The sequence below is a fragment of the Balaenoptera borealis genome (assembly GCF_965194805.1).
Source record: "Balaenoptera borealis genome assembly, chromosome: 2".
NCBI lineage: Eukaryota > Metazoa > Chordata > Mammalia > Artiodactyla > Balaenopteridae > Balaenoptera > Balaenoptera borealis.
This window is the reverse complement of record NC_138867.1, coordinates 77,006,698-77,019,854: the sequence shown is the minus strand read 5'-3', so window position 1 is coordinate 77,019,854 and position 13,157 is coordinate 77,006,698. Positions and strand designations below refer to the sequence as shown.

At 38.1% G+C, this 13,157-nt stretch overlaps 1 protein-coding gene and 1 long non-coding RNA gene across 6 annotated transcripts in view; one reads left to right on the top strand and one right to left on the bottom strand.

Annotated features, from left to right (window-relative positions):
- The window catches only part of LOC309622574, a 58,382-nt gene that overhangs the window by 31,523 nt on the left and 13,702 nt on the right, over nucleotides 1-13,157 (bottom strand). For both annotated transcript variants that reach the window (XR_014240990.1, XR_014240991.1), the window contains exon 2: nucleotides 10,811-10,936. This is a non-coding gene — a long non-coding RNA (uncharacterized lncRNA). The remainder of the gene's footprint in view (nucleotides 1-10,810; nucleotides 10,937-13,157) is intronic.
- Nucleotides 1-13,157, top strand: part of ARB2A (ARB2 cotranscriptional regulator A) — a 430,201-nt gene that overhangs the window by 409,269 nt on the left and 7,775 nt on the right. For 3 of the 4 annotated variants that reach the window (XM_082378255.1, XM_082378263.1, XM_082378253.1), the window contains one exon: nucleotides 4,198-10,242. The exons of the other annotated variant lie outside the window; for it this stretch is intronic. In XM_082378255.1, coding sequence (XP_082234381.1) covers nucleotides 4,198-4,340 — 143 coding nt within the window. In that variant the 3' untranslated portion in view covers nucleotides 4,341-10,242. Of the gene's footprint in view, nucleotides 1-4,197; nucleotides 10,243-13,157 lie in introns of those variants that run through there. 4 annotated transcript variants of the gene reach the window in all.

Here is a 13,157-nt window from a genome sequence, read left to right as displayed (position 1 = left end):
GGCACAGCCAAATAAATAAATAAGTATTTTTAAAAAATAAAAAATAAATAAATATTACGCAGTGCTTTTACTATCCTGAAATAAATTCTAGAGATAACATAATTCACCTACTTACAAGATTGCTAAATTATTATATTCTTTTAGTTAACATATGAAGGAAATAAAAGAAAAATAACTCATAATAAGAATAATATATATATCAATATTTAAAGTGCTCAGGAAAATCTGCACGGGTCCTGTGTATAGAATCACCAGGAATTCCACATCTACAAATGCAGGCTGGTGCAGGTGTGCTTATTGGTGGCTCAAGTACTGTGGGCAATGAAGCCATCAGTGATGAGATTTTCTCATATGGTAGTCCATTCTTGGTAATATTCTGAACAACATAAAGTACAAAATTCCTTCAATTTACATGGTAGCTGGATTCCTGGAAAATTCCGTGTGCATTAAAATCATGCCAAAAGTACTGTGAGATTATTTGTTAAACAGTCTATATTCTAAGCCCATATAATCATAAACAGGTTTTTCAACTACATGAATAGCTGGTGAAACATTTGAAAACCATGTGCAATGCAGAACAGTTCTTCATATGCTATAATGCCCTGCAAATTGAAGGATGTCCACCTCCCTGGCCTTCTCCCACTAAATGCCAATAGCTCCTCCCAATTGTCCTGACCTCCAAAAACTTTCCTACAAATTTCCAAAATGCCCCAGAGGCCACTACCATGCCCATTAAGAACCACTGATTATGACTGAGCAAAGGCAATTTTTTGTAATAAAGAACTGAGATCGTGCACATTTATTTTGCCCCAAAGGTGAATTATCCAGTAAGAACAAGCCTGCCAATCCAAGAGGATACAAAAATCATTCCCTGAGAACATGGCAGATAATTAACCTGGGAAAACCCTTTATTTCCTACATTGTGGAAACAACATAGATTAGGGAAATGAAGGTTTGAAAAGTAGAAAAAAGATCACAGTCCCTAAGAAGAGGAGCTTTTGATAAGAGTAAAGTTGTGGCAGGGGAAAGACCAGGTCCTGACTATAAAACCATGTTTATCTCCTTCAAATAACATAGTTAGTGCTAAATGGACTAGTTTCCATGTTACCTACACATCATTGCAGGTTATTAATAAATGGCTGCTTTTTTAGTTAGCCTAAACTTTCCCCTTTTATATCCTTTTATGAATAGATAATGTAATGGCGTAGTGTTTCCATTCTGATGGAAGAAATTCCCCTAAAGTTGTACATCTTTTAAGTATTCGAAAGCTGCTGTCAGAAGTTTCCATTCTCTTATCATTGCTATGGGCGGATAGTCATATTAATTTGTGAATATTTTCACTGAACTTTGGCCCCAAGGTTTCAAAAATGGTCTCCAAACATGTTCTTGAAATGTGTATATGCAGCCCCAGATGGACATGCAACTACCTTCCAAATGCTGTTTTAAAATTATTAAAAATCTACTTTCAGTAATTTAGAAAAGAAAGCCATTTTTGTATAAGATATTTATGTTACCACTCCTTAGTTTAGGGAGGATTCTCCCTCTCCCATTCCATTCTCTATAATTCAGTTTCTAACCCACCTTGCTTATTAATTTACTCCTAGCAATTTCCCTTCCTCTGACAGAGACACATTCTCATTATTTATACTCTTAAATTGCAGGGGTAAATACTGAGAGCCAGTGCAGGTCCTCAGTTATCTTAGGGACTTTGGTCTTTTCAGGCCAGGACTAATCAAGCAGAGAGTCATCATAAGCTAAAACTAAAAAGCCTTTGTAGTGATTTTATCACCTGGGAAATTTGTCCATCCTTCAGAAAGATTGTCACCAGGAAAGAAAAAAATAAAGGAGTTAAAATTGCTTCAGACCATTGACTCCTTAGGTCCCTCTAGATTCATACACTGAATTGGTTTTCAAGGGGTGGGAGGAATTATGAGAAGAGCTCCCTGAGAAAGCTTAGAAATTGATCATAGCCTTGGTAATACTAGGAAGTGTAAGTGTGATCGCTATGGAGGAAATGCCAAATGAGCCTGGAAGCCTGGGAAATGAGAAGGAAAAGAGAGGATTAACACCTTTTTTTTTCCCTATTGTGTTTGGGGATGGGTGTTTCCATGTAGTATGCATCTGAGAAGAGTCAATACCATTGACTTTAAAATATTTTTTCATTATAAGTGCTATTAGTAATTATTATTGAAATGAAACTGGAGTTACAAGCACTATAGAAAACAGGGACGGGCATTTCATAAACCTGTCCAGAAACTGGGCTCCCTTCTAAATATACCCACAAAATATTATTTAAAGTAGGTATGTCTGAGCTTATCTAGAACTGCTCACAAACTTCTTTTGTGTTTGGAGAATACAGATGCCTCCAAATTCAAAGGAAGTCTTTAAGACTGTTATCTGAATACATCATTGAAAATTATATACTAACAATAAATATCTGGATATTACATATAGTTTAAAGAACTTGAATTTTTACACATCTATTGATAAAGGCAGGCATTTGTATAATTTTTTCCCGAGAATTCTATTGACTTGTCAAAATCCAGTCAGGCACTTTAGGATTTGCCAGGATAAGCCTGCACTCATCTCTTTCTTCCACTGACTAACATTGAGTTTTGCCCAAAATGAGTAAGCAAATAGAAAAAGGACCTCATTTTTCAGTCTGAACACAGTAGTGTTGGGGGATGTAACTCAAGGATATGACTTCAGTACTGGATCTTGTTCCAAATGCAAGTTCATTAGGCCAATCTGCAGAGGAGAGCAGGATAGAGTGCATCCTTCTGAGGGCACCTGTTAAAAGAGGGGTTCTCTAGTAAGGCCAGCTCCCACAGCTAAGTCACATGCACAGACTATAGCTTTCTGCTCTCTGGTCGAGGCAGCCATAGCATCCTTATTGTTGTAACTCCCAGATTGTGATACTGTCACAAAACTGTTGCTAGGCAACAAATGTGGTTACCAGGTCTCAGCGAATAGCTGAAGGGGAAAGCAAAGTGTTGCACCATTGTAGAGTAACCATAGCAATGACCTACTATTACAGACTAAAGAATTATCATTAACAATGTTAAAGTATCAGACAGAGGCCCCGAATCCAGAGACTTCCAGACAGTGTCTCTCTGCATAATTGAGTGATCTCGGAAGAGATTTAAACCGTTTAAAATCTGTTCACTCATTATTTCTACGGGAGAGTCTTTGTTATTATTATTTTTATTTTTTAATTTAAAAAGTGTTCCGTTATAAAACTATTAGTTAAATGATATAAGCTATCACAGGGAGTCAAAAACAGACTAATGTCCTCATCTGTTCTTATGTCTACATCAGTGTTATTTTTTGCCTGTCTTAAAACTGAAGAAAGACTTTATTTGAAAAATCTGTACATTAGTGTTAAATTGAAGCCACAGAAAGAAGCTGTAGTAAAATAAAATAACTCCGGAAATTGACAACTTAACCTGCATTTTGTGAGTTGAATTCCTGCTGACAAAATAGGAGGCCTAGATGCTCTTTCAGTAGTCACTGCTTTGAAACATTTTTTTTTTTTCTTTAGCTTTTCTAAGACTGTCCCCTAAAACCTGTTTTCAAAAAAAAAAAAAAAAATGTAGGCTGCTAGGACACTAAAATCCAACTTGCTTCTTCCTCTTGGGAAGCAAAGAAACGTGGGTGCTCTGCGGAGGGTGCAAAAGCCGGATTCCGAGCGCAGGGGAAACCAATCCCCGCGCGCGCCCAGCCTGGGGAAGTGGGTGGTTTCGAGGCGGGAGAGGGAGTGGCCCTTCCCGCCCAGCGCCTCGATTGGCCCGGAGGGGCTGAGGCCCCGGGGGCCGCCGGCCGCGCCTCGGGCGACCGCGGGGAAGTGCCGGCCGCGGCCGCGCGTCGGGGACGTGCTAGGGGCTCAGGCCGGAGGCGGCGGAGTTCCGGGATCGCCACCCCGAGCGCCGCCGGCAGAGACGCGGAGTCGGTGGGCCGCAGCCCCCCTCCGAGCCCTGGGGGCCACGTGAACCCTCAGGTACAGGTGTGGTCCCTAGGGGTCGCGCGCCCTCGGGGGTGGGGGCTGGACTCCGAGGGCGGGGCGGGGCGCGGCGCAGAGGGCGCGGGCTCGAGGACAGAGGACCGGCGGCCTGGGCCTCGGCAGAGCCCGGCGGTCCCGTCCCACCTGCGCCGGCAGCACGCGAGGCCACCTCGTAACTGAATCTGTGCATTTTGCAGGCACCGACCGTCACGAGCTAACTTCCTGGAAGAGCTTCCCGTCTATTTTCAAGTTCTTTACCGAAGCCTCTGAGGCAAAGACCAGTTCCCTGAAGCCGACTCTGACGCGGCGCTCCCACCGAATAAAGCACGAAGAGCTGTAAGAGGAGAGCGAGCGAGACGGGGGAGGGGAAGCCGAGGAAGCACACTCGAGCATATGCATCCACACGTCTCCCCACCGCCTGTTGTCGGCGAGCAGACTCCCAGCCCCTCATTAGATTGTTTTCTTCCTAGAGCACAGGGTCGTGATATATACATCTAAATAGCGTTTTGCATTATTTCTAGATGAGTGCAACTGTCAAAGCAATATGGGTTCACTGGTCGTGCTTCCTGCGGGCTGTGCTCGGGCTTCGCGCTGCCCGTCAGCGCGCAGATTAAGGCCGACAGCGCCCTGCCCGGCGCGGCCGGCGCGCCTCTAATTGCCCTGATGGAGCCCGCGCCGGTGCTGCGGGGCGAGGGGCGTCTGCGCGGTCCTACCGCCGGCAGGCACGTAGCCGCCGCTCCGCTCCTCTCCCCCGGCCCCCCTTCCCCCTGAATCATGTCCATTTCTTTTTCCCCCCGAACCGAACCGAAGGAAACTTTTATTCTAGACTTAGAACTCCCATTTTAAGCAGGTTTTTCCCTAAGGGCGTCTATGTCTTTTTTTTTTTTTTTTAAGGAAGTCCCCCCCTCCCAAGCCAAATTTAAATTCATAACGTGAATTCCGTCATGTACTGTGTAGTTTGGGGAGGGCAAATTGTTCTCTCCCTAACGATCTATTTTCATTTCGAGACCAGAAGAAAAACTGCATTAAAAAAATCTATAAAGTACCCAATCCACGTTATCGCTGAAAACCTTGCCAATTGAATACGAGATTTTACACAGGTCTCTAATTTCAGAAGAGATTGTTTAAGCCAAAACATAGTGATGAGCAAATCTTTTAAGTACATGTGGGAAAGGTTTCATTTTCAAGGGAATTTCCAACTTTATCATTAGAATTTACTTTTTTAAATATATAATGTGTGTTGGGTAGCACTGTAATTTAGATAGCATACTTAAGTTTTGTTTAAATCTTAATGTGGAGGAAGTTTGTTGTTAATCCTAAGTAGAGTGGTCTATTCTGAGCTTTCATAGAGTTAGACCTTTTTAGGGAGAGTATTTTTTATCGTCGTAAGGAAAAGGAATCTGTGCGCTTGAACCTTTTCCTTCTGAAAGGCTTAGTGGGGCTAAAATGATTCTTTTAGTTTTCTACTTCAACAGAAAGGGAAAGACCTGGTGTGAAAGACTTTTCTCCTCTCAATCCAAAGGTATAATTTGTAGTAGTCCACCTCCTCTGTAAGGTTTTGCCTTACAGTTTCAACAATTAAGTATTTTAATCCAGCTAGGATCTGGCCAACTCTGTGAAATATGAGGTAAAATAAGTTAAGATTTTGCTGACTTTTAAATTCACATGTTAAATCTTAACATTATGAATTTTTTAATTACTTGTAGAATTTAATTACCTAGTGAAGATTCTGTTTCTAGTAAGTGAGGATCTGAATTTAGCATTTTTTTCATCCTTTTTTAAAGCATACGCAACAATATGCCTGCCTTATTTGAGGACACGATAAAATGTACCCAAAATAACTTAGAACTGTTTGACTCCTCAGAAAAATAACTTAAAATAACCACCTCATGGATAAAATGTTTTTATACTAGGAACCGATTTCAGCAAGTTTTAAAACTGATAGTATCTGTGTTTGGTACACAAGTGCATTAATTAGTTCTCATAATTTTAATGATGGTAAATTAAGGTGATCTCTCTTTCAGTAATCTTATATGCATATCTTTCGATGTTATTTTAGCAGAAACAACATAGGAGGAAAAATCAAAATGTCATTTTATCCAATTCCTTGGGTGGCTTAAAACGTGTAACCCCAGCAATGTCAAGCATGTTCCTCTGCAATCTTTTCTGTTTTAGAAGTAATGGTGAACTGTGTAAAATAATGGCACCTTCCACGGAGAGGATTTGAGAATTGATGTGGATTGAATATATTTTTCCAAGTGTTATAAATTGTGTGCTGTTTTCAGTATATGAAAATGTTCACAAGAAACTAATTTTATGGCATTTTTTTTAATCAGCACTTGTACAGTACTCAATTTGTGAAGCTTCTGCAGCTGAATTAGAGCAAATACGCTCAGGTTATAAACCAAATCACTCCTATTTCTTCTCTTCAGTTTTCTCACCCCTCTTTTTTAAAAAACCTTCACTTGTAACTAGAGTAAATCACTGCTTATTTGCCTTTAATACTTTAAAACTACTGGGTTGTTAGGCCTTGTTTAACTATCTATAGAGAGCTATCTGCAAACTTAAGTTGTGTAAATGTAATTTCTACTTGTGGATCTGCGCTGTTGCAACCCAGAGGGAACTAGGCGACCCGTCCCAGACCTCCAACTGATTACTGATAAGATTCCTTGTAATGTACAATTTTTTAACCTGTTGATTATGGGCTTGTTGGTATAAATATAATATTATTTTCACCTCAGTTTTCCTGGAATAACAACAGTCAGTTTGGTAGTAGCCCGCCTGCTTGGACGAGACAAGGATTAACAATGTTTCTGCTCTGCTCTCCCACTTTGGTTTCTTTAAGACAAGTTTTCAGGAGAGTAGAGGTTTAAAGTTAGGAAGTGGGCTTTTTTTTTTTTTTTTTTAATTATATAGTGAGTTCTTAGAGGAAGTGAAATGGGAAGCAAGGAGTTGTTGATCAATCCTAAGGTTCAGAATAGAACTGTTAAAACTTAAAAGCCGGATACTGGCTTTGGAGCTTTCTAAAGGTACTTAAGTATACAGCCGTTAAAAGTTTTCATGGATATTTGAAGGCGGGGGGAGAAATATTCTTGTAATAATTGTTCTTTTCTCAAGTTTCTGCCTTGTGCTTCAACTTGGATTGCATTATTGTTTATACCAAAAGAAAAGGAAACTAAAGCACAGGAGTTTCCTATATATTATATATTTCTGTTTAATATTTTAAAATAAAAACAATTTTCCCAATATCCAGTGACTTATTATTCTTGTTCAGAAGCTCATTTAATCACTCACAGAGGTCAATAAAAGCAGAAACTTAATAAGAATGATGGGACAGCATTTATCAATATTTTAAACCTTATAGTTACTTATTATTACTATTATTGTTGCTGTAAGGTAATATCTTAACTTCAGTTAAGTCCCTGTTTAGCTTGGAACTTTCACAAAGCTTTTTTTTTTAAGATATTTGTTTTTAAGACCTAAAATATCTCCTTGGCTACAAGGAAATTTGAACCCGTTGTTAAACTATCATTTTATGAAATATACTTTACTGTATACGGTAAACAAATGTGTTTTCCAAAAAGACTCTGTTGAGGTTAAATTGCTCCCAAATCCCTATATAGGTCCTTGATGTAGTACATCTAATCTGAAAATACCTTGTTTATATTTATTTCACAGCTTTTCCTTCTTTAAAACCTGTAACTTTTTTGAGAGAGTGTGGGTGACAAAATATGTTAACTGTATTATCAGTGCTAATAAATTAGATTTTTTCATTTTTCTCTGGATTATCCGGGGTTGCAATCCAGACACATGTGTCTCTGGTTGTAATCATAGTTTGTAACTGTAGACTGACAGGTTCCTTTTGGTGTCTGTAATCCTGGTTCATTTAAGAAAGATTACTATTACAGAAAGGTTAAAGTTTTCTCAAAATTTTTCCCTATGCCTTTGTAGAGAAAAATGTCTTTAAATAAATGTGATATATTCTCATTTTTGAAATATGGGTGGCAAAAAAAAAGGATAATAGTAGTGGTTATTTTATGATTACTTATTAGGAGGTATAATAATATAAAATAAAAGACTCCAGGAGGTACTCCCTTTCAAAAATTGAATACTTTCCTTCCTTCCTTCCTTCCTTGTATAGTGTGACTGAGTGGGAGTCTCTTGAATTGTTCGTCTTCCTTTTATCTAATATTCTATTAATCTCCAAAAAGATCAGTTTGAGTCTGGGAAAGGGTTTTTAATCAACACTTCACAGAGCTTAAAGCTACCCTACCTAAAGCGTCAGCTTTGTTAGGCGGTTTTAGATTTAAAGCATTGCAACTGTCATGCACTGTACTAAAAGTAAAGAATGTACACCAAGTGGAAGATGTTGAAAAGAGGGAAATAGCACAAAGTCGATTAACAGAGATTCGAGAATAGAAGTAGCCATCAAAGCATTCCAGCGTTTATCTCGAAATCTATGTAGGATAAAAAAAAAAAAAGGCAACAATGATAGTTTTAAACCTCACACTTAGGAGAGATGAATGTTGATTTAATTGATTCATTTGGATCGATGTTTTTAAAGTTTCACACCACTGATCTTTCATGTAGTGATGTCTTTAGCAGTCAGTGGTCTGACATGAGCCTTCTCAGATTTCATCAGTGGGACTCTCCATGACATCTGAAATTATGCAACAGCCTTCGCAATGGTAACTTTGGAATTGGGAGACCTTGATGCCAAAGAGCATGGTTACATTGAAGAACTCTTGTTAATTCTTAGCACAAAGGTTTTAGAGGAGTGGTAATTATAAATGAACCTTAAAGGTTAAAGTAACCAAATATTACGGAGTGGGCTTTAATTGCTAGATAGGAGAGAATCCTACTGAAAGTTTGACCATTAAGTGGATATCATGCAGTGACCAGTCTTTTCCCCTTGAATGGAAAAAAGCTTGAAAATGGAAATTTGACTTAATCCATGAGGCCTTCCAGGCAACTTTTCCCAGTCCTTTGCCTTGAGATTTGTGAAAAACCTTTCACTATATTCTTTGTATTGTTGGAGTTGAGTTCTATTTGAAACATGTTTCTAGAAAAGAAATCTAGAGAGGCCCTGCATCTTTCTTTCCAGATCATTCCACTTTTTCTTCCTTGGCTAATACATTGGGTAATATGGGAGACTGTCATAGGTAAAATAATGTTGAACTGTACTCTGTAGCCAGCCTGCAGTACCAATACAAAGAATCTGAAATGAAAAGACAACCAACACCCCAAGAATGATATGTCTCTTTTTAAAGTTTACAATTTGAATAATGAACTTGGATAGAAACTTGGCAGGAAAACAAACCATGGCACCATCACATCACCAACCATTTTCACTTTTCTGTCCAATTTCAGAGTGCATGTGTTTGTGAGTATTTCACTAGATCAGTGACAGCTCTTTATTTGCATAATTATATGCTCTGGTCTGAAGAGAAAACTAACCCCCAAATTTCATGGGTCACCAAACTGCAACAATCAATGTTTTATCACATATGCTAAGCAAAATCTAAGAAGCTATATGAAGTTTCTTGGGGAGTTTTTACTCCTCAGAAAATTAAAGCGTTTTCCTCTCCTGAATAGATTCAAAATCTTTCCAAGTTCTTTGTAACTGAATTCTGTTTGAAGGCAAAACTAGAGATTAACATGTAGATCTGGATCTTAGGCTCACTAGCATTACTTCAAAGTGGCTTAAGAAGAGCAGCATTTTTGGAACACTAAACTTTTAAATTCTAAGTACTGTCCTTCATGCTATCAGGAAAAAAATTATTGGCCAAATTATGATTAGCCAAAATGAAGCCCAAATTAACTACAATTGAATATGAAGTTCATTTCCTTCTATGAAATACTCAGGGGTTTTTTTTAAAGACCTAATAGGAAAATATGTATATATGTATATATGCATAGATGTCTGTGTGTATGTGTACACACATGCATACACATATCCATCCATGGGGTGCATATGACCATTCCACCAGGATAGACAACATATACAGTATGTGTATGTCTTTTCAGTGCTGGTAACATAGTAGGTACTCCATATATGTTGGTCACCAGGATTGTTTGTAAAATTATTTTCTTTTAAATAAATTTTTCATGTTCAAATTCTGCAGGGCTTTGTAATAAATATTTTTGAATGCCTCAAGTTCATTTGCATCTGTAAATTATCTGTATGTAATGTGTATCAGTGTTTAAGGTTGGCTTTATTTCATTAAAGAAAAATTGATTCAGACTGTTGGTGTTTTTAGTTTATAGGCAATCTGCCAGACTTGAAATAAACTAGAACATAGAGACACATGCAGAGAGTGACTGTTCGTTATGGAGTTATTAAAAATCGTGGAAAATACGCTTTTACCTAGCCTCTTAAGGAATATACTAAGTGCATGATTTAATTCTACTGCAAAAGGACTTAGGTCTGTATTTTCATTTAAAAGCATATAGTACAAAGCATTTTATTTAAAGCTATCTGTTAGTAATAATATATTAACAGTTTCTTTGTCAGGTAATTTACTGTCATACGAAAAACATTAGAGAAAGGGAAACATTGAGCTAAAAAATTTAAGAATTGCATGGTTTTGAAGTATTTTATTCTCTATCTTGGAGAGGGATGAGAGGTCTTTAGGTCAAGCATCAGAAATTTTCTAAAATGTTCCTATTATTTCAAGCAAAAGAGAAACCAATCTCTCCCAAGTTCTTAACTAAAGTTGAATTACAAGTGGAAGACACTTTCTTTCTCTTTTAGTGCAAAAACTTAAACATCTGCTTATCAGGAACACTGTCATAATCATCACATCTCACCTTGTTACTGTCCTTCCAAAATGTTCACCTAGTTATACTGCCTCTGCACCACCCATCATCTACCTCCCCAGTAATTGCTGCTTGCTGTCTTGGATTCCTCTGGGTGAAAATTCCTCAAAACTGAATCTGTAAAAACAAATAAATAAATACAAGTTTAGCTTTTTTGTCAAACATAATGAGTTAGTAAGCAAATAAGTTAAAGAGTGAAAAAGAGTAGAACCCTTCTAGATTACAATTTAAAGATTTATAAGTTGGGGACCTATGTGCCTCTGAGATCAATTTGCATTTTATTTTTAGTGTATAAACTCTTAAAAGGAAAATAATAGTACGTATACCTAATTACTTTTTTTTTCTCTATTTGACCTTTGTGGGGACCTTGCTATGAGTTTCAGATAGAGTTCTCGGTTTTCTCTTTTGCTTGGGACACTGAAAAGTCTGTTATTTCCTATAGAATTCCACACATGAGGTGATTGACCCTATAGCTGAAAGGGCTTTCTCTTTTTATCATTTTCATTTCTTTTTGCTCAAGTACCACCTAATCCCATTGTGCCTGAAAAAGGTATCTATGATCCAGTTCATCTTCATGTACCTCCAAATAATTTTCCAAAGCCTTGTTTTCTTCTTTGTCTTATTTTAACTGTAATTACATAAAATGGCTTTTTTCCAGTAAATGTTCCCACCTTCTCTGGGTACCTAGATAATCAGGATTTATCAACTGACGAAATATTGATGGTTTGTTGTGGTGATTTTGGTTTGGGGGTTTTGTGGGGGGTTTTGTGTGGGTGGTTTTCTTTTGTTTGGTTTTGGTTTTGGTTTTTTGCTTTGCCTCAATAAATTACTTAATATCATCCCCTGGAATAGCCAGCTCTAAAAATAACCCTAGCACAGAGTGTCAACAATTTGGCTTTCATACAGTTTCAAAGGAAAACCATTAAAAATGCATTGATCTCACAAATATTGATCTAGTGCTTGATATCAAATATCAAATGAGATGCTGTCAGTTGCTGCTGATCATTGTGTCAGCTGTTTGAATTCTTGTCCCTTTCCTTCTTCATTGTCACATGGATTCAAGTTGCTAAGGCTAAGATTTTTCGTGGTTAACATAATTAAGATAAATTGTTTTCCTGTTTTTCACATTTCTGGTTTGACAAAACATAGTAATATTCTACCTGAAATTTTGTCACATAATTTCACGTATATATACACACACATAAACTTTTTGTAAAAAAAAAAACAAACGTATTTTACACATATGTAAAAACCTATATATGTTTTCTCTCTCCCTCTCCTCCCCACCTCTTTTAACAAAAGTGTGATTTACTTCCTAGGTAAGCTATGTTTCTATTTAGTTCATTATCCTAATTTTGAAATACTTTCTATTTGCATCTTGCTTTCTTTCTGGGCACCTGTCTTTTAAGAAATCAAATCTGTTTGAAGAGAATGCAGTTGTTAGAGTACCATTTTGGAACTTAAAATGAAATCAGCCATTTCAAATTCGCACACACACACAACAATAGATAAATTGCTCCTTTTATTCTTGCTAACAAAAAAAAATAACTGCAATATTTGGCCAGCATGATGTTTAGAGAATTATTTAAATGAAATTGGATCTATATGTTTTTAATACTTTCTCGATAAACTCATCATCTAACAGGCTAAGTCATGCTGTGCTTTTATATGGTATCAAACCTGGAAATAGCTAAGTGCCTTTGGATATGTTTAAAGTCTCAAATCACCTTTTTTTCTTTCCGCCTTCCTCTTTACTTGGTACGTCAAGAATTGATAATTACATTACTTTGAAATATTGGAACACTTTAAGGAGGAAACCATCCAATAATGACCAGTTACCGCTGCTGTCTGACTCAGCGGTGCAGGCTGAGAAATAGGGGCGAACCCTCGTAGAGTGCTGTTTAAATTGTATATCCATATGCGTACTTTCCACATTCACGGGAAGAAAAACAAATCCCAGCCACAGGAGTTCTCGGTTTCTCTTCCCCCTTTTACACCTGAGCTCGGTTTGGGTGCAGCGAAATGAAGCGAAATGAAGCCGCGTTCTTCCCAGCACCATGGACAGCACCCAGCGCGCCCCCTTCCCTCTCCCCTCCGCCAGAACCCTGAAGTTCCGGCGCTCGCCTGATTCTTCTCTCCGACCACCCCCTCACCATAGGAAACTGGCGCTCGAAATCTTAGGATCTGAGCCCAAAGCGACAATGGGTTTAAAAAGTATACAGTTCGTGGGTGGAGAGTCTTGTTTGCTCCGTGCCCAGTGTTAACTAGAGTGCCACAGATTTGACACACCGTTTGCCTGCTCCCCGAATTTGCATCTACTTTCTAATGAAAGCAGCGC